The sequence below is a fragment of the Eptesicus fuscus genome, chromosome 11 (genome assembly GCF_027574615.1).
Source record: "Eptesicus fuscus isolate TK198812 chromosome 11, DD_ASM_mEF_20220401, whole genome shotgun sequence".
NCBI lineage: Eukaryota > Metazoa > Chordata > Mammalia > Chiroptera > Vespertilionidae > Eptesicus > Eptesicus fuscus.
Window position 1 is genome coordinate 86,090,407 of NC_072483.1, and position 27,155 is coordinate 86,117,561.

Here is a 27,155-nt window from a genome sequence, read left to right on the forward strand (position 1 = left end):
CTGTGCAGTAGGATGGAGATTTTCTGAAGGAGTCATTGGGGGAAACTCTTCGGGAAGGTTTTTTTCCGTGTTTAAATGGATTGAGGACAGCCCACTAATGGGTAGGGAATTTGTCAAAGCAAGTCAGAAAGGCTCCCAGCTTGCAGGAGGAACGGGTCGTAATCCCTTTCGGTGGTTGGTTTGTACCTGACGTTGGATCCCCTGGGCATGGAAAGGGATGGGCCCTCTCTCTCTGTCTCTCTCCTGCAGTTCGGAATTCTAAGATTGACCCCATAGCTGGGCAGGTGTGAGATGGACCTGCTGGAGTCCAGGTGTCTTTGCCGCTCACCCTGCACCCTTTCCCGGGCGTGTCCCGGGCACCATTCCTCTTGTCTCCCTTCTGGGTACCTTCTGGAGTCCCCCGCTCTCCCCCCCCCCCACCCCCCCGGTCACATGGAGGCCTGAGCTCCCAGGTGGGAGCTTCCTTCCCCTCTGTGATTATGTTGGTATCTCTTGGATGGAGAGAAGTATTCGCTTTCAACGAATATTTAGGTGGGTTTCATAACATAGCAAGGATTGGTCAGGATTTATGTAACTCAGATTATCTACTAAAATGTACTCATGTCACCAAAAATATCCATTTATAATGGAAGATGAGTTTAAATTATGAAACCAGTGGTTTCTCAAGTATACAAATCAGAGATATCTTATGTCACATTTTAAAAAATATATATTTTATTGATTTTTTTTTTACAGAGAGGAAGGGAGAGGGATAGAGAGTTAGAAACACTGATCAGCTGCCTCCTGCACACTCCCTACTGGGTATGTGCCCGCAACCAAGGTACGTGTCCTTGACCGGAATGGAACCTGGAACCTGGGCCCTTCAGTCTGCAGGTGGACGCTCTATCCACTGAGCCAAACCGCTTAGGGCTCTTATGTAACATTTTAAGTTACAATTTGCTACTGTGTTCCTTTTATAGTTGTAGCCTCCCCCCACCCCCCATAGATATTAAAATGTGCCCATTAGCAGTTTAAATGAATGCAATTAGGATCAACAATTGCTTTTCTGTCTTACCCAGGGGGAGTCTCCCTTGTGACTAATGATAAGATTATGAATTGGTTGTAGTCTCTAGGCAGGTGTGACTTTAACCAGGTAAATGGAAAGGAACAGGCCCAACTCTGTTGTAAATCAGGGGCCCATTCTCCCAGGGGACTGAGTGTCCCTTAGGACTTACTAAGGGATCTTGGTTGCATTGTCTTGAAGGTTACTAAAATTACCCATTTACCCCTCAGTCGAGGACCCATCGTTAGTGTGTTTCTTCCTTATCTCCCATGGGAATGCCTCCGTATTAGTCAGTAAGATGAAGTGTTGTTTTCATGTATGTTTACTTGTTAAAAAAAAAAAAAAAAGAGCGGTGTATCTATTGTTGCCAATTACAATGCCGGCGAGCACAGAGCTTTCCACGTGCCAGGCGCTGTTCTAACCTGTTACAGATGTTAACTCCTTTACTGCTCACAAACCCTGTGTGGCATCGGCGCCATAATCCACATTGTATAGCTGAGGAGACCAAGGCGCAGAGAGGTTGAATAAGTTCCCCAAGGACACACAGCAGAAGAAATGATGGAGCCAGGATGCGAATGTTCAAACCCAGCCATTCTGCTTCTTTGAAGCCGTGGCTTATCACTACCCTTTGCCCCTCGGTGGCGTGATTAGGCATCGTTGTGTCTATGGCATGGTTAGGTGTTGTAGTGGGTTGTTATTAAGAATATCAATAAAAGCCTCTATGAGGCCTGGCTTAATATAACTCGACCACCTCATTAACATGCTCCACTGCTGCCCCTCCTTTTCCTTTATTTTCTTCCCGGTAGTCGATTGGGGGAGGAGAACCTCAAAGACATCACAGGTGCCTTCTACTTAATCTGAAGTATTTGGATGCTTGCGGAAGAGTGAGATGATTTAATTTCATCTATAATTGCATGAGGAATTATAAATTATGCTTTCTAAAGTACCTATGACACTAAACCACAAAATGAACAGATAAAACTGATTTGTTCCCTGACACATCAAGACGGATGGCGGCGTTTTCATTCCCAGCGCGGGGGGCGGGGGTGGGGCAGCTGAGTGCGCTCCGATCCCCCGTGGGCTCCCAGGCCGTGCCCAGCGGCCCCGCTCTCCGGGCACCCCCAGGTGAGTTACAGCCCGCGATAACACGATAACACTATCAATAAAACACCCACACACAGCTCCTCTCCGTGGAACTCCGAAGCGGGGGATGCAGACGTAGCTTCCTGACAGAACTGCTTTTCCAGGCACGTCCTTTCCCGAAATCAGCCGTCTAATCCCATGGGGAGAAGGCACTTTCAGGGCACGGAATGGGGGGGCGGGGTGTAGCATTTAGAAATTCCCTCTTCAGGGCATTGACTCGTTCCCGGGAAGGCATGTGCTGACTGATGCTGGAGGGACCTGATTCATGGTACGATGAGCTCGCTCTTCCCGGGACTAGACAGCACGTGGCAGGTCTGCGGGGGGAGGCCCGCCCTCGGCGTGCGGACGTGGTGAGTTGAAGCGCTTCTGAAAGGCCCTGCGTCCCCACGCTGCCACAGTCATTGGCTTGTCCCGAGTCTTAAAAAGGCCCTGGGATATGTGGAACCAAAATAGTTCAGTGCGCAGCCCCGGGGCCGCTGGGAAAGGAAGAGTGCCGTCCTGTGTGCGGGACGGGTGGTAATGGGCTGGTAGCTGGTGGCCGTGGTTGTGCTGGGCAGTGGCAGGCTATTCACTGAATCTGCCAGGGTCCCTCCCCGGGTTCCCTGGGTGGCCCCCTCCACAGCTGATGTGTGACGGGTGGGGAGGGGCAGGGGTGAAGACCAGGTCTCTTTGGGTCAAGGCGGGAAGCAGAACTCCATCAGGCAGCCAGTGGTCTGTTTCGCCTCCGACTCCAGCCGGATGCATTCAGACCAGGGAGGGCCCGTCTAGAGCAGGCCATGTACTCGATGCTTTGTGCAATGTTTTCTTCTTAGGCCCATCTTCCCTCCTCTGCAGCAACAAGGTGGTTGGAAATGATGATCCAGTTTAAGTGTTAGAATTTATTAACCAAACCAAATCAAACAGGTGGTATTGTCAACATTGTGAGGATGTAGAAGGAAACCAAGCTAAAATTTGGAAGTGAAGGTCACTGACAGATTGACAGTTGTAACATTAGCATTTAAAAATACATATATTAAACTTCCAACACAACAAAAGTAAATGGTTAAAGGCGTGTGGAGTTGCTGGTTTCTTTTCTCTAAGGCACTGCTGGGCGTGGCTTCTGGTGAACAGCGGATTGTCTTGGCTTAGCTCATCTGTCAGGTCAGCTGAGAGCTGTCTCATGGGGCGTGATGGCTCGGTCTCCAATTCTGTGTCTTCTAGAATTTTCTTCCCATGGAGGACAGGAGAGTAGAGGGCGGTGGTTGGGTGTTGTGGACTTAGGAGTCTGATGGCTGGGCTTTTAAAAGAAGTTATTGATTAATGTGAGAGAGAGAGAGGGAGAAGGGAGAGAGAGAAAAACTCTGATTTGTTGTTCCACGTGCTTATGCATCTGCTGATGGATTCTTGGGTGTGCCGTGATCATCGGGGATTGGACCCACAACCTTGGTGTATAGGGATGATGCTCTAACCAACTGAACTACCTGGCCACGGCTGACTGCTGGGCTTTTAATCGGTGCTACTCCTTTCCAGCTCTGTGCTCCCTGCCTCAGTTTCCTCATCATAGAATAGGGGTAACAATAATACCTTCCTCCCAGGATTGTTAGAAAGATTCAATAAAACAAGCCATATACAGTGTATAATACAGGGTAAAGGCTGGGTACACCTTGGTTACTATTATAATTACTAGTGATATTACTTTACAATGCACAAGCCAGATATGTTAATTTCTTTTGTTTTTCTGTAGCTTTCAATTAAAAAAAAAAAGTCCCTCATTCTGAAATACTGGATGAGAATTGCCAGTATTGTTCCCTTAATTCTTTAATTTCGTATGGAATAAGAAGAATAGATCCTCTGACATTCATGTCTTTTGATCAACAAAATCCTATTCCGTGGCAAAGAAAAGAGTCAAGCCTCCTTTTGTGGACAAAGTATTCTGTAATACATCGCCTTTTTCCATATCCCCCCCAAAGCAGTGCATGCATATTTATATATTTTATTTATTTATGAAGTTACTACAGTGCAACTTTCCTCCCAAATTCTCTGGTTGAATTTGTGTGTTTTAGAAGATGCCATCGTTTTTATTAATGACAAATGGGAATGTTTGCCGCTGGCTTTGCAGTCAGATGACAACTGTTTTGCATCGCTTCCATCCTCCCCTCTGGTGGGTTCCAGATATCCGGTTACTTTCCTACAAGCAGGACTGGGCCGCAGGAAGCCACCTGAGTCAGCACACCTTCTTCACAGCCGGCCTGAGCCACAGGCTGCGTTCCCTCCCGCCCCTCCTCCCACACAGACGCTCCTCTCTTCTCTCTTCCTCGGACGCGGTCCCTCTGTGGACCTGTCTCACCCAGAGCGGGGGGCTGTGTGGAGTGGAAGGCATGTAAATGTTTTCCCTCGGGGGACAGGTTGCCAGGAGGTACTTGTGTCCCGGAAAATGGGACATTTGAATGTCATGCCGCCTTTGAATCCTGGCTCCTCCTCTTCCCTCTCCTCCCTGGAGCATCTCACAGGAGACAGCTTTGCCAGGAGATCCTGTTGCTTTGCGCACTTTTACCTGGGCTCAATGATCGTGGCCTACAAGAGGGTATAATAGTGACATTGGTGGGACTAAAGGGTCTGATAGATAAAGACACGAGGTCATGTTATGTTATATTCAGTTACATTTTTGCATCATGCGATCGGCTGGTGTGTGACCAGGGCGATAAGAAAGGAAGCTGCAGGGAGCGTCTAAGTGGCAGTTTTCATTTATTCTGATGTATCCACTTCTCCTCCTTCACCCCGCAGCCTTTTCCGTTCTCACTCTTCCTCTCCCTTCTCTTTGTGTTTGAAATAGTGCTGTCTCCCCATCCCTGCCCTTGATTGAGCAACGTTCTATCCTTAAAAAAAGAAAAGTAGGCCTGGGTTACCTGTGGGAACACATAGCTAGTACCTGTGTGGTCCCACTGTGTTTTTGTGTGTTTATTTTAATATTAGAATTCCCAACTGAAAGCTAATAATACTCTAAGGAAAGTATAATTACGAAGGTAAATCGGTATCAAAAATTGCACGGTGTGCCTCAGAGTCAAATATAATTATTAGTGGACAGTCTATTTGATAATTACCCATTCATAGATTTGTACATAAAGGCGTGTTTTTAAAATTGTGTATTTTTAAAATTTATTTATTTCCCCACAAATGATCCTCCACGAGATCATAGGCAAAACAACCCAGCTTGGTGTAAAAGAGTAACGACACCTATATGGGAGACACTGAAACTCACTGACATGGAAATAGAATGTTCCTTCTGCCAAATATTATAGTGTGATGGCTGCCAAGTCGCGGTGCCCACTCCCTTCTGGGTCCAGTTGTCCTATTTTTAACCTTCCCGAGGACTCACCCTGCCCAGGCCTGGCCATCTGACAGCCACCTCGGCGCTGTGACCGTTCACAGTGCAGGGAGCAGTGGGGATGCTACCTGTTGGCAGGTGGGGCTGGAGCAGGGAATGTGCTGGGCACGGAGGCTCCCTCAGAGGCCGTGGGGAGTAGGATGAAGCATCATGTTAAGAAGAAGAAGAGCTAGCCTGGCTGGCATGGCTTAGTGGTTGAGTGTCCACCTAGGAACCAGGAAGTCGTGGTTCGATTCCAGGTCAGGGCATATCCCAGGTTGTGGGCTTAATCCCAGTGTGGGGCATGCAGGAGGCAGCTGATTAATGATTCTCTCTCATCATTGACTAGAGGCCTGGTGCACGAATTTGTGCACGGGGGGGGGGGGTCCGGCCGGCCCGCCCTGATGGGGGCTGATTGGGCTGGGCCAGCTGGGGGGAGGGGCTGTGGGAGGTTGGAGGGGGACTGATTGGGGCCCCAATCCAGTCGAGCCAGTTGGCTGCTGCAGTGCAAGTCATAGTGACCGGTCGTTCTGGTCGTTCCAGTAGCTTGCTTGGCATGCATGTGTGTGTGTGTGTGTGTGTGTGTGTGTGTGTGTGTATTTATATCTCTCTCTCCCTACCTCTCTGAAATGATTAAAAATATATTTTTAAAAAAAGAAAGAAAAAGAAGAAGAGCTGGACCAGTTCAGTGCACAGTGCAAGCACCCCAGATCTAGACTCTAATCACGAAGGTTGGCAAGGCCACAGAGGGTGCTGGGCCACTGGGCATCCAGCAAACGCAATCTCATGGGGGGTGTGTGTGAGGGATTCATTCATTTAATCAAAATTCTCATGAATGAAGTATTCACCTTCCTATAAAATTCAATAGTTTATTTATGGGATTTAATGCAATTTTGATATCCATATCTGTTCTCTTATTAACTTTCACTCATTCATTTTTTTAACCAGCCCACGTCATTAGTATCAAATGCTTGTAAGGCAATATTATTTTTAATTCTAGTATACATAGTAGCTACTAAATTAAAACAGTACTACACAGCACTTTTCAGTGATTCAGATGGCTAGTGATTAGCACTCTTCTCAGAGATTTATCGTCATATTGATGATTTAGTCTCCATTTCAGTTAATGATATACGTTACCGTTGCTTGGTTTTAGCTCATTTTGAGCAGTTATCTGTTTGAGACCTTGGCCAGTGGACTGATGGCCGACTCAGAACTATTCTGTGACTGGAGATAGCATTTCCTTTGTGGACTTGTAGTCGTGGGGCATCTACCTGTCACAGGCCTGCTCTGCGATGAAGGGCAGCCTGTATTTTAATATGCAAACGCTACGGCTAGCATTCCTATTTGAGTTGTTTTGTTTTTTAGATTGTATTCAAATTGTACCTCCTCTCATCCTGTGGGTTTTTCCTCCTCTTATTATCCCCAGCTTTTTGCAATCTGAACTGAATGTGAATTGCATGCTCCCTCAGTATTGCTGTGCTTGGGGGGTGGATGGTGGTTGGGCGGTGGCTCTACTTAATCAGAGGACTGCAGTCTGCCCTGGTCACTGCTTCCCAGCCACAGCATCCTGCGTCCCCCCTCTGTCCCCCGCCCCCCGCCACACACACTGCCGGGATCACTTCTGGAGGGATGGTGTGTGCCCTGCTCCTCCTGGACTCGAGATTTTATTTGGGACCCCCTGGGGGAGGAGTGACCAGCCACAGGGGCTCCTTAAGCAGAAGCCACAGGGTGCTGGATGGAGAGGCTCTTGCAGACTGGGCTGTGACAGGCAGGGAGGCTGGCAGGAGGCTCCAGTGAGCGCTTTGACACTCTAGTAACAGCCCATTATCACTTGCGCTGGTGTCAAAACAATCCAGCAGAGAGCTCAGCTATCCTGCTGTCTCACAGGCTCCCTGCACATCTCCGTGCTGGTGGGACTCTCCGGGACCAACAGAGACGCATTTGGAGAGGGGACATTGTTGGTTAATCAGCTGCTGTGTGCGGCCCCGGGCCCTGGGCACCGGGTGGGGGCGAGCCTCCCACCCCAGAGTGACAGGGTCCTGCCCTCAGGTGCCTCTCTCCTGGGAGCACAGGCCCATCGTGGAGAGAACACGGGGGAGGGGCAGATGGAATTGCCTTGAGATTTCAAAAGAGGAAGAACTCTCATCTGGTTGGAGGGATCCATTCAGACCAGAGAGGGAGGCGGAGTGTGAGAGGGGCCTTGACGGGACTAGGACGAGGACGGGCAGGGAGGGGTGAGGGGCCGCTGATGGGCAGGCGTTCTGTGTGGCTGGGGTGCAGGGGGAGCTTAGGAGGCATCCGCCTCCGGCCTCGGTGTAAAGCGCCCTGATGTCAGGCTGAGGCGGGCACGCTTTACTCCGCGGCCTCCCGTGTCCGGCCTCCCCTGCAGGTTCGAGTCCGGGGAGGGATGTGTTGAGAACATGTCAAGAGTTCGATGCGAGTTTAGATATTAATCAGTTAAGATCGCAAGTGACTACACATAGCAGACACTCTACAGCAGCGGTTTAGACAATAGGGGTTTTATTTGTCTCATGCGGGCGGCCAGCCCAGGCTCATCCAGTGTTTGTCTGCCTCCTGGCTTCCTCCTGAGGGTGGCAAAGTGGCTGCTGCCCCTACAGACCGTTAGCTCAGATCCCAGGCCGGCCGGGGTGCAGAGAGAGGCCAAGTGCCCGATGCCTCTTCTCATGAAGCTCTGTCTTATTTAAAAAATATATTTGTATTGATTTCAGAGAGGAAGGGAGAGGGAAAGAGAGAAACATCAGTGATGAGAGAGAATCACTGATCGGCTGCCTCCTGCACGCCCCGCACTGGGAATCGAGCCCACCACCCAGGCATGTGCCCTGGTTCGTAGGTGGTGGATGCTCAACCACTGAGCTACACTGGCTGGGCTAGCTCTGTATTATTCTGGAAGGGACCTCCTCCCCCAAGACTTGATCTTAGTCTCGGGTCTAGAGAGCCTGGGAAATCAAGTTTTTGATGACACAGTGCTGCTCAGAAAAAAAAATTGGGATTCTTTCGGAAGAAAGAGGGCAGCGTGAACCCTGCTAGACAAGCAGCCGAGTTGGCCGCAGCCCATTTGTGAAGCTGTCGTGGGAAATCAGGGAGGACGGAGGGCTGGCCTCGCCAGCAAGGGCTCCTGATTAGATCCAGAGAGAACAACGGAGAGTCCCGTTTCCATTGTGGGTTTGTTGAATGAAAGACCGTGGGACAATGCGTTAGGAAAGCTGGGCTTTCAGTCTGGCATTGTCAGAGTAAAACATTGTCCGCGAGGCACGCAGGCATCTGAAGAAGTCACGTCTGCACCTCACGCTTCTCCCCGGTAACACGCAGGCCCTGGAGACATGGGAGCCAAAATCGAGGCGTGATTGCAGAGGTGCTTTTGAGTACTGTTTTCAGAGTAAACACGAAGTCAGAAGAACCAACAGACAGATCCCGAGAAGATAGAAATTTTATTTTAAACTGTTTTCTTGTAATTTGAGGAACTAAGGGGTTAGCAAAGGTATTTCGTGTATTAATTTAAAAACTATTTAAAAAGCAGCAGCACTGTAATCCTTGGGACTGGTGTGTTCTGTTACCAACTCTACTTGCATTTAGTCACTGCAAGGGAAGTAGGAGATAACAGATTCACTCCGGAGCCCCGGCTCTAAGGATTATTTATAATGTGACAGTTTATTACACGTGTTTTTAGTTTTATTTTTTATTCCCGATAAAAGGCTCAATTACGCTCTCCATGCATTTTACGGTCCCCTCTGGGGCACCTCCTACCATGCCCGGCGAGGATGCCGTTTCCGTGCCGCATCTGTGACTTGTCCCCATTCGGGGAGGCGCTGCCTCTTTGGCCCTGTCTCCGATCTCTCCCTCACCCTGCCAGGATAAGGCACGTGTACCCAGCTCCCATGTGGTCACACGGTTTTAAGAATGGAGGGAGATACGAAGAAATACAGAATTTGGCCCGACCCCTCAAGGGATCTGTTCCCTAGTTGGGAAGAGAAGAGAAAGAGAACAGCACAGGAGACAAAATAATGGTGCCAGACGGGCCTCGCCTCTCTGCTGCTCATGTTGGCGGGCGGGCACCTAGGCGAGGGGACCTCTGGCCTGTCCAGGGCTGTCCTCTGTCCTCGCTCACTCAGCACTGACTCACCGGGGGACCTGGCTGCATCCTTTGTCCCCAGAGTTCTGGTATCTTCCATTTTGGTCTACAGAAATGGCTCTTTCTTTTTGGTCTGCAGAAATGCTGTCGAGACTAGTCGAAACTAAAACAGAAGTTCTCAATGTTTATTCCCTGATCCAGGCCGCCACCATGCTTTATTTTTTTCCTTGTTTAAATGTATTCAGCCCTGGCCGGGCAGCTCGGTTGATGGTCCATGATCACTGGTGGTCCATGAGGTCCGAAAGGTTGGCCACCGCTGCATGAGAGCATTGTCCCAATACACCAAGGTTCCATCCCTGGTCAGGGCACATACAAGAATCAACCAATGAATGCATGAAGAAGTGGAACAACAAATTGAGGCCTCTCTCTCTCTCTCTCTTTCTAAAAATTAATAAGTAAAAATTTAAAAATGTATTCTAAGTGTTCATGACTCCATCCTTCCAGTCTAGCTCCCATCCATCTCACACCGCCTCCTCTCTCTGAGATCAGCATTGTTTTCTTAGTGACCACACGCAGGGCCCCACAATCCGGCTCAGTCTTCCCTTCCCTCCCAGCATGGGACCGTTGGCATCTCCTACCTCATGCCCAGGTGCTTTCTCCTTGTTCCTCACACGCACCGTATTCTGGTGTGGGTTCTGTCCTTACACATTTGCCGAGGTGCTAGCCCCTCTCCAGTCCTCCAACATGAAGACCCAGTTGTAACTGGAGTTACCATCCAGGTGGGTCCTCCCCCCCCCCCCCCCCCCCCCGCACCCGCCCTTTCACCATCAGCCTTAGTGGTTATTTCTCTGTGCTCCCACAGTACTAATTTTTGTAACAACATTTAACACAGTGGATTATAGTCTGTCTGTTTACATATCCGCCCCCCTCCCCTTCCCTGTCCCCTCGCCGGTCCGTGAGTTATTCAGTCCAGGGCCCATGTCCTGCCTGCACCTACTGCTTGTCATATTGTTGTATAACAACTCTCATGGCTACCGTTCTGGCTTCGCGGCCATAGATTGCCTCTGCCACTGGCTTGCTTTGTGATAGCGGAGAAGTGTGTAGACCTCCTTGAACCTCGGTTTCTCTGTACATAAAAATAGCCCCTCTCCTCATAATGTCATGAGAATAAAATGACATCCAGTAAAGTTCTTAGCATAGAACATGGGAGGTACTCGAACCTCGGTTTCTCTGTACATAAAAATAGCCCCTGTCCTCATAATGTCATGAGAATAAAATGACATCCAGTAAAGTTCTTAGCATAGTGCCTAGAACATGGGAGGTACTCCTATGAAAAAACTATTGGTTTACAAATATAGTAAGTAAATCATTCTTCATCTTTCACTTCTAGTTTGAATACAGAAGTAAGCAAGGGAAAATAAGGGTGGTTGTGTCATTCATTGATATCTGGATAATACATTTTACTCTACTCTAAGGACGGAGTAATGTTTTAAGTGAGAATGACAGGACAAAGATGGGGAGAGAAAGACCTTTTTTTTGTAGACGGAGAGAGTGCCTCGGAGGAAATCTCTCCCAGGTGGCAAGGAAGCTGTGCGAGAGGATGAAAGGGCATGTGCGTGGCCGAGTAGAGCGAGGCATTCCATGGGATTTGAATTGATACTTAGTAATATGGCCCAAATGAGTCTGTACCCTAAGAAGAGAGAAACTACCCGAGATCAATAAATGCCACTTATTAGAAATTGCTATTTGGGCTTTTAAAAACATATTTTTATTGATTTCAGTAAGGAAAAGGAGAGGGAGAGAGAGAGAGAGAAACATCAATGATGAGAGAGACTCATTGATCGGCTGCCTCCCACACACCCCCTACTGGGGATTGAGCCCCAAACCCAGACATTTGCTCTGACTGGAATCTGACTGTGACCTCCTGGTTCATAGGTCAATGCTCGACCACTGAACCACACCGGCTGGGCTGGACTTTTTAATTAGAAAAAAAGTCTCCAGGCATTAAGGTCACTAATAGAGCTTTAGAAGTAAGAGGCAAAAGGACTTTTATAGCTTTTAAAAAAACTTTTTATTTTTGTGTTTGTTTTACCAGATCATAAGTATATGTTTTGATCTACTTTTACACTTATTAACTGCTTAGTTATAGTAGGAAAATTCATCACAGGTTTTAACACTTGCTTTTATGGCAGCCTTATGATGTCATTCCCGTGTAGGACGTTGCATTAAAAACTAGAGTGACCACCCTGAGCAGTGGGTTAAAATAACGGAGCATTCATTCTTCTTGAACTGCAGCCCAAAATATTCCCCAGTGAAAGTTCCAGCAACTTGCGCTGGAAGGCCAGTATTTCAGAGTCTAATCTGACTGCAGGACTGGAGATTGGCGAAGGTGACAATTACCAGCATTCTCCGCCCAGTTCTTGGGGAAGATGCTACATTTACAGATTATCCAGGGACGTGTGGCGTTCTGATGCGTGAGGCCTTGATACCTCCCTGCACTGATTGGCAGGTTATCTGCCCCGAGGAATGGGGATGGTGACAGCAGCTCACCTCAAACACCATGGAGATGAGAAGAGCCGCCCCAGGAGCAATGACTGGTTTTACAATGTGGCGGCAACATGCAGCACCCTCGGCCTCAGCTGCCTCCATATCATTAAACTAATCTCAGAGCCCGGGATTAGGTTGGGCCGACCCAGAGTCCTTTCAGGTCAGAGTTCAAGGAGTCCTGGTTTAGTTTCAGGGAGCCAGGAAGAAAATGCTCTTGATCTATTTTTTTTTTGTACAAAGGCTTTGTTCTATGGTGTTTTGAAAATCTCTCCAATAGCCTTCACTGCTAAACTAACACACGTGGGGAAGGGCAACCTTATCATCTCCAGAATAGTCTGTTTGCACAGCGTATTAATGACTCCGGCCTAAGCATGTCACAATCCCGCTGGCAGGACTCACGCCTCGCTTAGGCGTGTGGCCTACCGGCCGCGATTTTGACATGCTTGTGGCTGGCCCATAGAGTGTGTACAAAAAATAGTCAGTAATAGGGGAGGTGGCAGCGATGGAGTCAGGGGAGGGGGGTGCAGTGGGGGGAGGGGGATGGCATGCTGGCAAACTCCTTCCCTCCCTCCCTCCCTCATTCTTTGCACACTTGTAATTACATCCAGACTGAGCAGAAGTATCATTGCCCTGTGAAGATGAGCTAAGGGCTCTTTTGAAGTTGAATTTCTTAACGTTACCCCCTGCAGGAAAAAGGGCATTTGCTCTGTGACCAATCTTTAAAGACAAAACAATGCTAAACAGCATGCCTATTCCGGGCAAAGTCCCTCCTTCCTGAAGACTTGACATTTGTTGCAGGTGGTGTTATGACACCATGGCACAGAAAAATCTAGTCTTGGTTTGGAAAGTCGGGTTTTGAGAATGTAAAGTAGGCACAGTTGTAGGGCACAGATTAATTTAGCCATGATGAATGTGTTAATTCACCATCTTGTCCATGGAAAAAGCGATTCCTCTGGGAGATGGCCTTAACTATGCAATGTCTTAGAGCCAGCTATTGCTCTGTAAAATGTTGGAAGTTTGCATATGATCTAAACTCCGCTTCCTAACTATTATTTTCATTAATGCCTTTTGTATATCAATAAATCTAATGTAAATTCACTCCCCTGCAGTGCCGTGGAGATCACCATTGAATAACAGGCTGTAAAAAGAAAACACGGGAATGGGCTGTGGGGATTATAGTTGGGTCGTAAAACGTAATTAGAGATCCTCTCTTCCTGCTCCCCACCATAATCAGGACTCTCCATGAATTCTTGGGTAGTATCTAGCCCGCACTTGGCTTCTTCCAGGGTGGGGAGCTCATTTCTCTGTGAGGCCGTAGATGTCTGTCACCAGTAGGTCTAGTTTTACCATTCCCGAGGGTAGTAAAGGAAGTAGTCTTCAGACAGTGTATCCGGAAAAGCACTCAGGTGTCTGGAAGGTAAGGACCATGTTCTCTGCAAGACTTTTTGGAGACGAACCAACCACAGAAGGCCATTTGCACCTTTGGTCCCTGTCCATCCTTGTACTCTCTGTCTTGCCCTTGTATCTGGATGCTCTTGGCTGTTCATGGCCCCCTGAGACTAACTCATCCCACTACCTCACATGTGATCCTCACTCTCTAAACGCAGTAACTATTTTTAGCAGATATTCACAATACTGGTCATATGACCTCATCTTATAATCAAGTTTGGGGTTTTTGTTTGTTGGTTTTCCCTCCACATGAATTTAGATAAGGTAAGGACTTATATATATACTAGAGGCTCAGTGCATGGATTTGTGTACCGGTGGGATCCCTCAGCCTGGCTTGCGGCTCTCTGACATCCCCCCAAGGGGTCCTGGATTGCGAGAAGGCACAGTCCAGACCGAGGGACCCCACCGGTGCACAATTGGGGCTGGGGAGGGCTCCAGGGCATGTCCAGCCCGTCTCGCCCAGTCCTGATCGGCCAGACCCCAGCAGCAAGCTAACCTACTGGTCGGAGCGCCTGCCCTCTGGTGGTCAGTGCACGTCATAGCGACTGGTTGAATGGTGGAACGGTCGCTTAGGCTTTTATATATATAGATGACTTTAATGTATTCATTATTGTTAAATTTAATTTTGTTTTATTTAGTCAAGTGTTAACAGCCCACTGAGATAATTTTGAATCTAAATTATGTTATCAACTACATTGGCTTTTGTGAACTCTATAGATTCTATAAGCATCTTCATCCAAATCAATGGCAAAATGTTGACTGGGCAGAGAGAATGCTGGGTAACAGCCTGGAACCCCACCTGGAAGACTGACCACTCGCTTGGAGAGGAGTTATTACTCAGCAAGGTGCAGACTACCTGTCTGTCAGGTTCGCTAGGGCATCCTGAATGGTTTTCTCAAACTTTTCTGCCTTTCCTGCTCCCTGGGTCAGAGGACATGACTTTAGTTTGGTGTTACGCTTTCTTTGTGGACTGCATTTTTTTGCTTTTAAAATTTTGAACCTTGAGCTAAAATTAGGCTTGTTCTGGAATTCTTTTGTTTCTTCATGAACACACACACACACACACACACACACACACACACACAGGGTGGGGCAAAAGTAGTTGCTCATATGGAAGATAATGCAATAATTAATAAGCAATAATGCAAGAATAAACTGTGTGTTTCATGTACTCACAACTATAAACCTACTTTTGCCCCACCGTGTGTGTGTGTGTGTGTGTGTGTGTGTGTGTATTTTACTATCACGGGTCACTTCTACATATTTCTGAAAGCCCTGGGATATGAATTCCTGGGCCAGGAGACTCACTCACTCACCACAGCCTGATGCAGCCTGATGTTCTTTCATTGCTTTCTTAGCTTTGAGGGCTTTGTTAGCCATTGTTCTAGCATTTCCAGTCTGAAGCTTCATTTGCTTTAGCTGATGACATGGAGATAGGTGGGCAGTTGGGTAGTTGGCCTTTCATCTTTTTATCTTTTTGACAGGATACCATCGCCCTTCAACAGGCGTCCTGTCTTTCCCGAGATCATCATTTGGTCCCTGACCTCCCTTAAGAACGTGGTTGAAATGGAACTGTGACCCCTTTGTTAAATAAGATTCTCAGAGATCCCTGCTATTTCTCTGCTCCACTTGCCACAATTTTTAAGAAATCCTGAAAATGTAAGCTCATGGGAGAACTTCGTCAGCAGCCACCAGGAGGCTTTTCGTGTGGTGTTCAGATCCTGGCCTCGTTCCTTCCGAGGGCATCTGACCTTCATCTCCATATTTCATCTGGGAGATGGGATAAGAGCCCTCCTTCCCTGAGGGCTCTATGGATTAAGTGAGATACTATTTCAATGGCCGAAATGTGCCATTGTGCTCAACGGATGTTAATCTTATTACGACTGTTTCTCATGGTGATGTCCACTCATATTCTTTCACATGTTTGTGATCATACAACTCTCTTCACAGCCCCCCAACTCTTGTAGACCATCTCCCCTGAAACAACTTTATTCATCGAACCACCCCCGTATCTTCTTTCATCTTTTTGAGGTCTGCTTTTCTGAACTAGAGAGCGCCTGTCTCCTGTACGAATGCCATTGTGAACTCTTGTAAACGTCAGGAGAAGCGGGCTTCTGTGCCTGCGAGACTGCTATGGCTTCATTCCTCTCAGTCTGTTCCTGCCGTCCAGGCTCAGCATAGTCCACCTTCAGAAAGGTGCTCACTCTGTCTCCCACGGTGAGTGCCAGAAGCCGGGTGCCTGAGGGGCCTGCCCACGCCTCTCAGGACGCTGAGCTCTCAGAGCCTCTGTGGCGACCTCTGAGCGTTCTTCGGGGGGAAGGAGGGGGAGGTCCAGCATCCCCTGGAGGCGTTGGTATTTCCCCAATTTTCTCACAAAGAACCTCGCATTGTGAAAGCTAAACATGTCATTAGCATATAGAGCCTGGGATTTAATGGGCTTAGGGAAAAATAGGTGAGGATTGTGGAAACCTAATCACCAAAATAAAGGGTTTCACTGTGTTCACATGTTAGCCTCCTACCTCGGCATTAGGTGCGTTAATGTTAAAGACTCTGCCTGGCTTTTCTAAGCGGCCTGCAGAGGGTAAGGCCTGGTGCTCACCAGGACTGTGCGGGGTCCGTCTAAGGAAGCATTCCTGAGTTTCTGGAATTCCTAAGTAAGAATGGATTTGAGAGCGTCGGGCCCTGAGAGCTTTTTTTCTTCATTTTTGCCTTTTTAAGAATAACTAGAAATAAGCATGTGGAGTTTGATTTCTTTACCATGAATAGTTGTACGAAAATATTTCTAGGCCATGTTCTAAGTTTGCAGTTGTATGTGTGAACGTTCAGAGAAGACTTTTGAGGAAATTCCTCTTCTTTCCCCTGGAAAAAAAAAAAAAATGCTGATGGCAGAGTATTCCCCCCCAAATGTGGATCCCCTCTTCCCACCCCCATCCCTAATTCATATTCCTTTCCCTCTGGCCTTCCTGCAGTTCGCTCAGGGGGACACACCCTATTCTAGTATCCCCCTACCCCAGGCCTGGCTGGTGGTGGGGTGCTGGGGTGCTCACCTAAGTGCAGATTCCTGACCTAGTGCATCGGGTCCTTTGGTGGCAGACGCCGGAATCTTCACTTCCATACGTTCTTTATGGGTGCGGGTCTCGGGTGCCCTGTCCAGTCCCATTGCCACTGGCGTGTTATGTCAGATGAACCCAACCTGAAGTCGTGTCTCCTTTGCCGTGTTTTGTGGTCGGGGAACAGGCTGCCGCCAGGCCAGCACCGACTGTCGCCATGTCCGTGGGAGTCAGGGGACACGATTTCATGGGCTCACGCCTACCGCTGAGCCAAAGACAGTTCAGGTTCGTCGGGTGCCTGCCCTGCCTGGTAAAGGAATACGGGCTCACTTGAACTGCGACAACCCTGGTCCTGGGTACACGCTGTGGTGTTCTGTTTGCCAACTCCCCTTCAGCCCATGCATTTGTAATTACTCAGCTGTTTCCATGCATTGAGTCATTGCAGAGAACCGCTCCTTTGTAGAACCTCATTAAGATTTCAGCTGCTAACAGATTTTATTTTACAGCTCCAGCTTTTCATGATATTAAGATATGGAGATTCGGGCTTCTGGGAGGGGTTATTTACACACTGAACGCTCTGAGCTCTGGGAGCGTCGCCGTTATTTTCAGGGCAGAACCAGCAGGAAAGAGACAAGGTCCGTGCAGCATTTAATCGATGAAATAGAATACTGTGGAGGCCAGAAGGAAAGAAGGCCAAGTGACCTGAAAAGAATTATTTGTTTGGAATTTGCATGATTTTATTTAAAATGTCTTTTACTTTAAAGCAATGGTTTTTTTATACATGATATTTATTTCGGGGGCCTGCAGTGACTCACGCGGCGTTAAACCGATCTTCGCAGTGTTCATACTTTTACAATGAATATACCTTCTTTAATGCTAAGTACACGTGGTCAATGCATAATCTCTGGGTTAAAGGGCATATTTTTTTTTCTTTTGTGGTTGTACCCAAAATTATACTGAGCCACTTTATAATCCTGTATTGCTCTTCCCGATGGAATGTTACAACTTTCTTTTGCCTCATGTGCGCTGTTTTAATGAAGGTAAGCAACCATTAACTGAGAGTTGCTGGTTCTGTCAATTAGCGCTGCCACTTACGTTTTGTCTGCTCTCTGTTAACGTGACAGTCGCGCCTTCGGCAGGCGGGGAGGGGCGGGGGAGCCCGGGGAGCCAGCTTTGGGGATGGTTTCTGCGTGGAAGTTCTTACCCCTTTTCTGTCGGGCCCCGGGAGCCCGTGGTGCCGGCATCGCGCTCACTGAGTAGGCATTGGCCACTGTCCGGTTTGGCAGGCCGTCCTCGGTAGTGTTTGGGACCGGGACGTCTTCGTCACCGGGCTCAGCTTCTCGGCACAGCGTTCCCGGTGGCTCCCTCCCTCCCTCTGCCTTCCCTGGCGTCCACCAGGGGACATTTACCATCTGCCGCTGTGTCCTTGGTGTCCTTGCCTTACCTGCTCTTCCTCCAGCCAGGTGAGAAGGAGCCCCTTGTGGACAGAGACGGCCTTCTGATCCCTGGGCCTCCCTGGGGTTCGGGACCCTGCCCTCCCAGAAGGCGCTTAGTAGATACTGGCTGGATAGAGGGTGAAGAAGAGGAGGTTCCTGCGAACTGATCCCATGGAATTCGTTGGTTGGTGTTCCTGTCCAGTCCCTTGGGATTCCACGGCTTTCTCGGTTCATCTTCTTTTAGGCAGCGTTGTAACTGTTTGTGTTTCCAGCTAAAGGTTTCTAAAGGGAAGGGGTTCTCATCTGAAAATAGTCAGGAATTGACCAAAGAATGGAGATTTCTGAATGCAGGTAGCTTCCTTTTTTGTGTGTGTGTGTGGTTTGCTTTGCTTAATAATTTGCAAGGAAAGCACAGCAATTTTACAGAAATAAATGCGCCCCTTGTAGAAAACGCAAAGCAGTGGGAAGGATAAAGGGAAATTCCCCTTGGGCATCGCCTGTGGCCCAAGATATTTCTTGTCTTAAAAAATTTACTGATAAAGTCTTTTCCACATCTCCCATAATCTCTTTTTCCTTCTCTCCTCATAGGCAATGGATATATAACATTTTAAAGCTTAATATAACAAACATTTTCCATGGCATTGATTTTTAATGACTTCCTAATGGTTGATAGTATGAGTATACCATCATTTATTTAACCATACCAATTGTTTTGGACATGTAGGTTGTTTAGAGTTTTTTACTTTTGTAGAAACTCTTTCATAAATATCTCTGTATTTGGATATCATTCTATATTTATGGTTAATTGGGGCTATGGCCAATAATTTTTAAAATTTTGGATATATTCCCAGTTGACTAATTCATGATTTATTTTTACTGATATCTAAGATGTTACATTGACAAAGTTCAGATTTCAAGTTTAACTTATAGTTTTCTTGTTATTACAATGAATCTGGAATTAGAAAATACCTATTTTATTAGAATTTGAGCTGGATGTCCTGATTATGGGTCAGACTGAGAAAGTTCACCCTGAAATTACAAGACCACTATTCCTGACTATTCTAAAATATAGCAGTCATTTAAAACCCATGGCATTGATCCTCTAAATGTTTTCTTATGAAATATGCCATGTTTACACACAAATATCAACAATATGTATATTTAACACACACACACACACACACACACACACACACACACACACACACCAAAACCAGATCCTTCTATTGCCTACTCTGCTTAGAAAATAGAACATTCCCAATACCTTTGAAACTCCTTTATGCTTTCCTCTTGTGGATTTTTTTTTTTTTCCCCTAAAGAGCTCAGTGGTGCTACATGGAGGAAGATTTGGAAATATCTCATTGGAAATATCTCATTGTTTCCATTTCCCCTGCTTGCTTCCCCCTGTTCAGTCTGCAGTCCCTTCTACCCTGGCTCATCGAACAGCCTCCTGAATGGCCTCTCTGCTTTTCCTGTCTGATCCACCTTCGCCCAGGCCCCCTGTGGCCAGGGTGATGGCTTAACTACATAAACTGAACAGCGCCGTTCCTCTGCCTAAACCCTTGCCCGGTTTTCTGTTTAATTTGGAGTAAAATCCACATCTGACCTGTCCTGGTCCTCATCCTTACCCACGCGTCCCCATCCCTGCCCCGGCCACCCTGGCCGTGCCTCCTTCCCTTTCTCCATCTGGGCCCGGCCTCTCCCGCTTCGTGACCAGCATACATTCTTTCCCCCAAATTTTGCTCATCCAGGCGCCCCTTGGGCCCTTTTCCCGGACCACCTGATGGTTCCTGCTGATAGCCTCCTATCAGCCTTGTGCCTAGCGTCTGTTACATTTTAATTTAGGTTTTGCTCGTGGGTTAGACCAGGTAGACTCTTAAGTGTCAGGAGTGTAGGCGCCATGCCTATCTGTTCATCACCCTGGACTTCCAGGGCTTCCGTAAACATCGAAATGAATGAGTGAAAAAAAAAATGCATTCGGAAGAGAACAGTAATATTCCAACTTTTTTAATTCAAACGCAATTTATGGTCTTCTGGGTCCAACAAAATGCAGCTGATGCAGTTAGCTGTATCAGACCTTCATTCCCCCTTTGACCCGCCTCTCTGTTACTTTTAATTCTGCCTGACCCAGTTATGAAATGTGACCAATTTAGGTTAAATAGTCCATTAGAGATTTATTATCTCTCGTGCTTATCTCAGGTATTTAACATAGAAAGGTTTAGGCGGCATGACACAGCAGAAGGGATCTTGATATACTGCAAAGAATGTGGGCTTTGGAGTCATAAAAACCAGAGTTTAAAGAGTAGTTACGTTGCCTGTTCACTGTGTAATCTTGGGAAACGACTTAACCTTTTGGTCCCCTGATGTTCTCATCTGCAAAAATGTGATAAAGTCTATCTCACAGGTTTGTTGTGGAGATCAAAGGGGATAATATATATACATATATTAAATCCTGACACTGTGCTTACCACAAAATCGGCATTTAAGTTATATCATTATCATTATTATTAGAAGCCACGTGCCTGTAGTAAATTGCTTAATCTTTTTTTTGCTACTCTTAATCTGTAAACTGAGGATGATTTTTATTAACAGGAATAATTTGAGGATTAAATTACATAATGTAATTTATGTGTATTATAAATTATTACACACTTTCATAATCAATTTGCACATAATTATTATACGTAATATAATAATACACAGTGAACGGATATAGGATACCCACAGCTACACTACCTGGCTCATAGTGGACCTTCTTCAATAAATGAATCAGGGTGGTTAATAAATATAACAGCAGGAAAGAATTGAGATCAAGATACTTTGTGGCAATTTGGAGCCTTTAAATGCCATTGATTCATTCAGTACCTGTTCGTCGGGTACCGATTCTGTGCTGGGTGCGCAGCTCAGCGCTGGTGCTGCCAGGAGGACGGAGAAGGAGCTGTCCGGAGAGCCCGAGAGGTTAGTGGGAGACGGCACTTCACGTGGAAGGTGCAGTCACTGACCTCAGGAATAAATACTGGGCCAGTGAGCTGCGTTTTATGGGGGGAAACAGAAAAAGTGCTGTTTTCGGAAGTGTTGTGTGAACTGGAGCCCCAAGGCCATGCTGGAGTTGCCCGGGGGGTGGGGGTGGGGGGGGGGAAGTGCCGTGATGGGGGACGGTAAGAACTCTGAGGTCGGGAAACCTGCCTCAGCCTCTGCCAGTGAGTGTCTGTGTGGCCTGGGCGAGTTGTCTAGGCGGTTCTGAACACACATGTCTATGCCAAAGGCTTTTGGTGAAAAGAAGACTCCGAGAAAGTGTTCAGCTCAGAGAAATGTGTCAATGCGTCCTTTTGCAGTCACCTGGGATTTTGTCCTCCCCTCTGTATACGGGAAATTACAGATAGCCGCCACGGCGAGAATCCATAGTTCACAGCTTCCCTGGCCAAACACGCTTTCCTTTTTCTTTTTTAACTTGGTCTGATCTTATCCATAACTTTGTCTTAGAGTTCAAAGTTTGGTGTTCATCGGCGCTTCAGACTCAGTTTGTTCAGTTTGTTGGAACACTTACTCAGCTCTTTAGGAGTGTCCCTCTCACCCACTGGCCGGGAAAAGAACGTCCCCTTTTCCTCAGATTCGAAACCAGAAGCGAATCATGTTAAGCTCTTTGTCGTGATGTTTACTCTTTATAACAGCAACAACACAGTTCCACTTGCCAGAGAACCTGAATTCCTAGGACCGCACTTAATGCTCTCAGCAGCCCTGGCACGGAGGCCACTGTGATCTGGTCACAGGGGGTGGGGGTGGGGGGTGGGGGTGGGGGAGGAGTGAGAGGCACTGAGAACGGGGTGGCTTGGTCTCCTGACTCCCATCCAGGACTTGTCACTTCCTATTGCGCATGCCTACCTGTTTCACGGTCTTCAGATTCTGGATTTCTTTCCAGGGTTGCCCGCCTTCACCCGTTCGTCGTCTCTCTCTCTCTCTCTAGACCACGGTAGTCTGCTTCGTTTCTGTGTGGCCGTCTGATGCAGCAGTCTCTTCTGACCGAGACTCTTGCTCTGGGAAGGCCTGCGCCTGCCCTGAGTTGCCATGGGTGGCTCGGCGTTTCTCAGTCATCTATCCCTTGATGCTCTGCAGTGGCTTCTCATGGCCTGTGAAGCCACTTCAAGGTCCTCTTCTATTCTCTATTAAAAGCACGAGGCGTTCCCAGTTTCTTGGCCCTAATTTCACCTACTGGCCGAGGTATGGAATGTGCTTAAGATATGGCTTCTGTGAGGTGAAACCATTTTATGTGTAACATCCTGTGCTCCCCAGCACCCTGCTGAATCAGCACCCCTGTTTTTCCAAAGCACAGCACCCAGGTTTTTTCATCACGGCTGTCTTGAGACGGTCACGTCTCTGTGACCGCCATTAAAAATGATCTCTGCCTTTACTCTTTTCCAGGTTTTGTGTTTCTTACTTGACTCACATTTGTTTTTGCTGAGTTATTTTGCAGACTCACCCAGGCTTGAATCGAATGACTTCGATGATCAATTCCTAGGATCTAAAGAGTTCTGTCACTTTAAATTATTCTGTGAGCAGCATCAGCCAGTATCGAGATGATAAGGGTGACACTTGATATAATATTTTTCTCTGTGAGACAGGTCATTGTTTACAAATAGTTATTGGTCTCGGGATCTCTGCTAGCTGCAGCCTGTTTTCCAAATTTGGGGTATATTTTGTCTTCACCAAAGAATATAAAGACACTCAAGTCGAATGAAAACTGATTTAAAATGATACGTATTGTAGAGCAGTGACCCACAGGTTGAGAACCGCTGCTGTAGAGCCTAAGACCATCGGAAAACACAGATATTTACATGACGATTCATAACAGTAGCAGAATTACAGTTATGAAGTAGCAACGAAAAAATAATGTTATGGTTGGGGGTCACCACAACATGAGGAACTGTATTAAAGGGTCGAGGCATTAGAAAGGTTGAGAACCACTGACATAGAGGATTGTAAAGATCTATGAAGAGATATAAGATGTTGTTTTCTCATTTGTGGTCTTTGCCTGCTCTTTTTCCTTCATTCTGTTCTCCTTGCTTCAGTCAGTAGTCATTCGGGAAGGTGGTTTGTACAAAAAGAATGACAATAAAAGGCATGAAGGGAAATGTATGCACAACTGCCTTCTTGTCTCCCTCTGAGATTTCATGTATGCTCGGCTTCAAAAACCAGTTTAAAAATAAAAAAGGATGAGGGCGGTTGCAATCTGCTTCCCTTTATGCAGATTAGGTGTGGCCTCTCGCGTTGGGTCTGATTAGTGTGAACCCAGATCTTCTTTCCCATTAAAACGGGCAGGTGTTTGCTGGGAAGGAGTCAGCGGCAGAGGTGATATGTTCACCAGCAGCCATGGGTCAGGTCACACTGGGGCAGTTTCTCAGTGTGGCCGGGACACACTAGCTGGGCCTTCACGACTTCCTCTGCTCTCACGCGGCTTCTCCCTGAGGACGTGGGGGCTTCCAGAAATTAGGGGGACTGTGACTTCCCTTTGTGCTGGGGCGACTTTGGAAGGTCATTTTCCTCGGCATCCCAAATGCAAATGTTATTGTCTTTTTTTGTCAAACACATCTGTAGGCCCTACATTTGCAAGAGCAGATCCCTTAAATGGTCCAGAATGAATGTTTGAATAAGGATACCCACTCTGGGCAATTTTACTGCAACAGTTACTTTGAATGCCCTGGGGTGAAGCATTAATTATCTCCCCAAAAGATAATAGAGACAGCAGATATGGAAATCCCAAGCATCTCTTATGACTCTATCAGACCAGGCTTTAAGAAAATATTTTGATACTAATTATTGCACTTTATGGGAAAAGAGTAAATACATGAACCCAGCAGGGGCTGTATGTTCAGGAGACAAAATTGGGTCCCTTTCTCCAGGTTTGGGTGCATAAACAGTTATAGTCTACGTCCAACTCATCTTGAAAATGGCTGGCTATTTAATATGAGCCATATCTCATATGAAGTCCTTTTGTAACCCAAATTAGTTCCTGCCCCTGGGGGAGCCAGAACATTAAACAATTAACATAGTCTACGTCGTGGTGAATAGAGCAGAGAGAGAAGTTCCTGTGTGATAAATATCATAGTTAGTCCTTTACCTGGGTTTGCTTCATGTGGAGTGGTTTACGGATGAATAAAGGTTTGTGTTTTAATAAAGCTCATAATAAACCCTTATTCTGACTTATTCTGAGCATTATTTATATGCACCACCCGACCCAATATTTTATGTCATCAAATAATTAGGTAGGTAGCAGGGGCAAGAATTGAAAAGCTCTCGCTTCTTATTTATTTTACTTGGCAAAATACAAACAAAATGCTGAAAGTGTAAGTTACAGAGATGTGATTGGGAAGGACATTTGCAGTCATTTTTGGACTCATAGTTCTTAGAACATAATCATGTTTCAATATTTTTCAAGCATTATTTTGGGGCCTTGACTAAGTGTCAGTCACTATGCTAGGACACTAAGATGAATAGTTTCTGATTGATCACAACTGGTTTTGAGATGTTTTAAGTGTTCGAAGAACCACAAATGGATACATAAATGTCCATGGACGTTTTTTAAAAATATTTTTTTAATTGATTTTTAGAGAGAGAGGAAGAGAGAGAGATAGAAACATAGATGAGATAGGAGCCTCATCGATCAGCTGCCTCCTGCACGCCCCACACTGGGAATCCAGCCCGCAGCCCGGACATGTACCTTCATCGGGAATCATACCTGCGACCTCTTGGCTCCTGGGTCGACGCTCAACCATTGAGCCACATCAGCCGGGCTTCATGGGCATTTTAACATAAATAAGTTTAACTTACTGTGAATCAGACAAAAGTATTACATCAGAATTTAAAAATCAGTAACTTATTCTTTATTTCTGGTGTTGAACTATTTTTAATGTGACATTAGATAATTCAGTTAACTATTTTCGTCCAGTGTAGTAACATAGCAATACCATGAGAAGCATCAAAGTAACGCCCACTTTCTTGATGGATCTTTAGAAAGTGAATATGATGCTACACATACTGATAAGTGAGCCTGAGAGGAAAAGTTGGGCCTATTAGGGCACATGCAGCTCATCCTATATAATAAAGAGGTAATATGCAAATTGACCCTCACACTGTAATGCCATCACAAGATGGTGGCACGCACCGCGGGGGTGGGGCAGTGGGAGCGGGACTGGTGGCCACTTCGCGCGTGGCTTCTGCTGGGTTTTCCACAGCCCCGAGTGTGTGTCGCAGGGGCAGGGCCCAGCAGCCGTTGCGCACAGCCCGGAGGCGGGACTTGGGGCGGTCCCATGGCGTGGGGGGTGGTGGTGGGGGTCCCGGGTCTCGCGAGATTTCACGCACGGATCACTAGTCATTCTATAAAAGACATGAAGAAAGCCAGTCTCGTTGTAGTGACTATTTTCTGTGCCACTCCCATATATTGTAGAATACATATGTTAAAGCAACACATAACAAAAAGTGAAATAAATTGATCTTTTTTTCCCCATTTGACTTAGTGACCAGGGAACCAAATCAGTTTTTGAGATTTGTCTCTTTTCCTCTCTTTAGAGGTGGGAAGTTGATGGTGGCTTGATATGAGAATCAAAATAAAATACCACTCAAGATATTTTACTTTTATTGATTTCAGAGAGGAAGGGAGAGGGAGAGATAGAAACATCAATGATGAGAGAGAATCATTGATCAGCTACCTCCTGCACATCCCCTACTGGGGATCGAGCCCACAACCCGGGCATGTGCCCTTAACAGGAATCGAACCAGGGACTCTTCAGTCTGTAGGCTGACGCTCTAGCCACTGAGCCAAACCAGCTAGGGCAAGTTATTTTAAGGATGGTTGAATTAAAAATAAAACCACCTGATGCCATAGCCTGAGGGCTCCTTTCCAGTCTTTTTTCTAATGGGACACAATAGACATGTCCAGTATTAGGTCTCATACAGCTCCTGCCTTCTCATCTTCCTAGCCAGGCTTCATTGTTTAAAGCCCTGAATAAAAGGAAGTCTCGCTTACATTTCCAGGGTCTCATATGTCCATGATTCCTAGGGAATTTCTTAGTATTTATAATCAGATAATTTTGAGATTTCAGTACCTTGATCTTAATTTTCAGCATCATACTTCCTGAATGAATTAGATTTATTTACTTATGTGGGTTATGTTAGGGACTTTATTTGGTTATATACAAATACATCTTTAAGGACAGGAAATTACTTATTTGGGAAGACATATAAACAATTTATGTCTTCTGTTTGGTATGATGGAAATGCAAAATTGATCTGTGCGTATCTTACCTGTTTTAATAGCTGTGTTTCCGTGTTTCATTAACATGAAAGAATCCCAGGGAAAGTCACTGGAGCTAAGGATTTGGATGTGAAGCGTAATGGACACAGTTGCCTTTGCCGCGGTAGTGGTCCACGTAGGAGTCTGCGGGCAGCCGCTTTTGCTCTCTCAGTGAGAAGTGCAGTTGGCAGAATGATGCTCAGTCAATGAAATCCTGATTGAGCCGTGTTTCCGCTTGTGGTTGATACAAAAGCCATTGTTTTGTTCACCAACTGGCAGACCTGCAGTGACCTTGAATTTAGAAGTTGTTTACTTTACTTGGAAAGTTTAAAAAGGAGCTCTCCCTGAGAAGCAAAATGCTGGGTTCTTGCCTTTTCCTTCCTTCCTTCCTTCTTTCCTTCTTTCCTTCCTTCCTTCCTTCCTTCCTTCCTTCCTTCCTTCCTTCCTTCCTTCCCTCCCTCCCTCCCTCCCTCCCTCCCTCCCTCCCTCCCTCTCTCTCTCTCTTTTTTATAGAAAAGTAGAATTTTTAATGAAAGAGAAATCAATCTACCAATTCAATGTTGAGTTTATTTTCACCGTTTTGAAGGCTTAAGTGTTTTTAAAATGACAGTCATGAACACCTCCACGGCTGGGTCCCAAAGCGTTCAGACAGGGTTCTGCGTTGGAACATCAGGGAGTCCAGGGGCAGGCGATCGGACATCTCTGGGCAGCGTGGTTCCATGAGAAGATGGGTGTGAGGGTTCATCTCTTCAGGCCCAGAGTTCT

General features: G+C 46.7%; 1 protein-coding gene across 1 annotated transcript in view; it reads left to right on the forward strand.

The window, feature by feature from the left end:
• Positions 1 to 2,052: 2,052 nt before the first annotated feature.
• The window catches only part of SATB2 (SATB homeobox 2), a 139,357-nt gene continuing 114,254 nt past the window's right edge, over positions 2,053 to 27,155 (forward strand). Inside the window, exon 1 of the mRNA XM_054722858.1 lies at positions 2,053 to 2,167. Within this exon, the coding sequence (XP_054578833.1) occupies positions 2,053 to 2,167 (115 nt within the window). The remainder of the gene's footprint in view (positions 2,168 to 27,155) is intronic.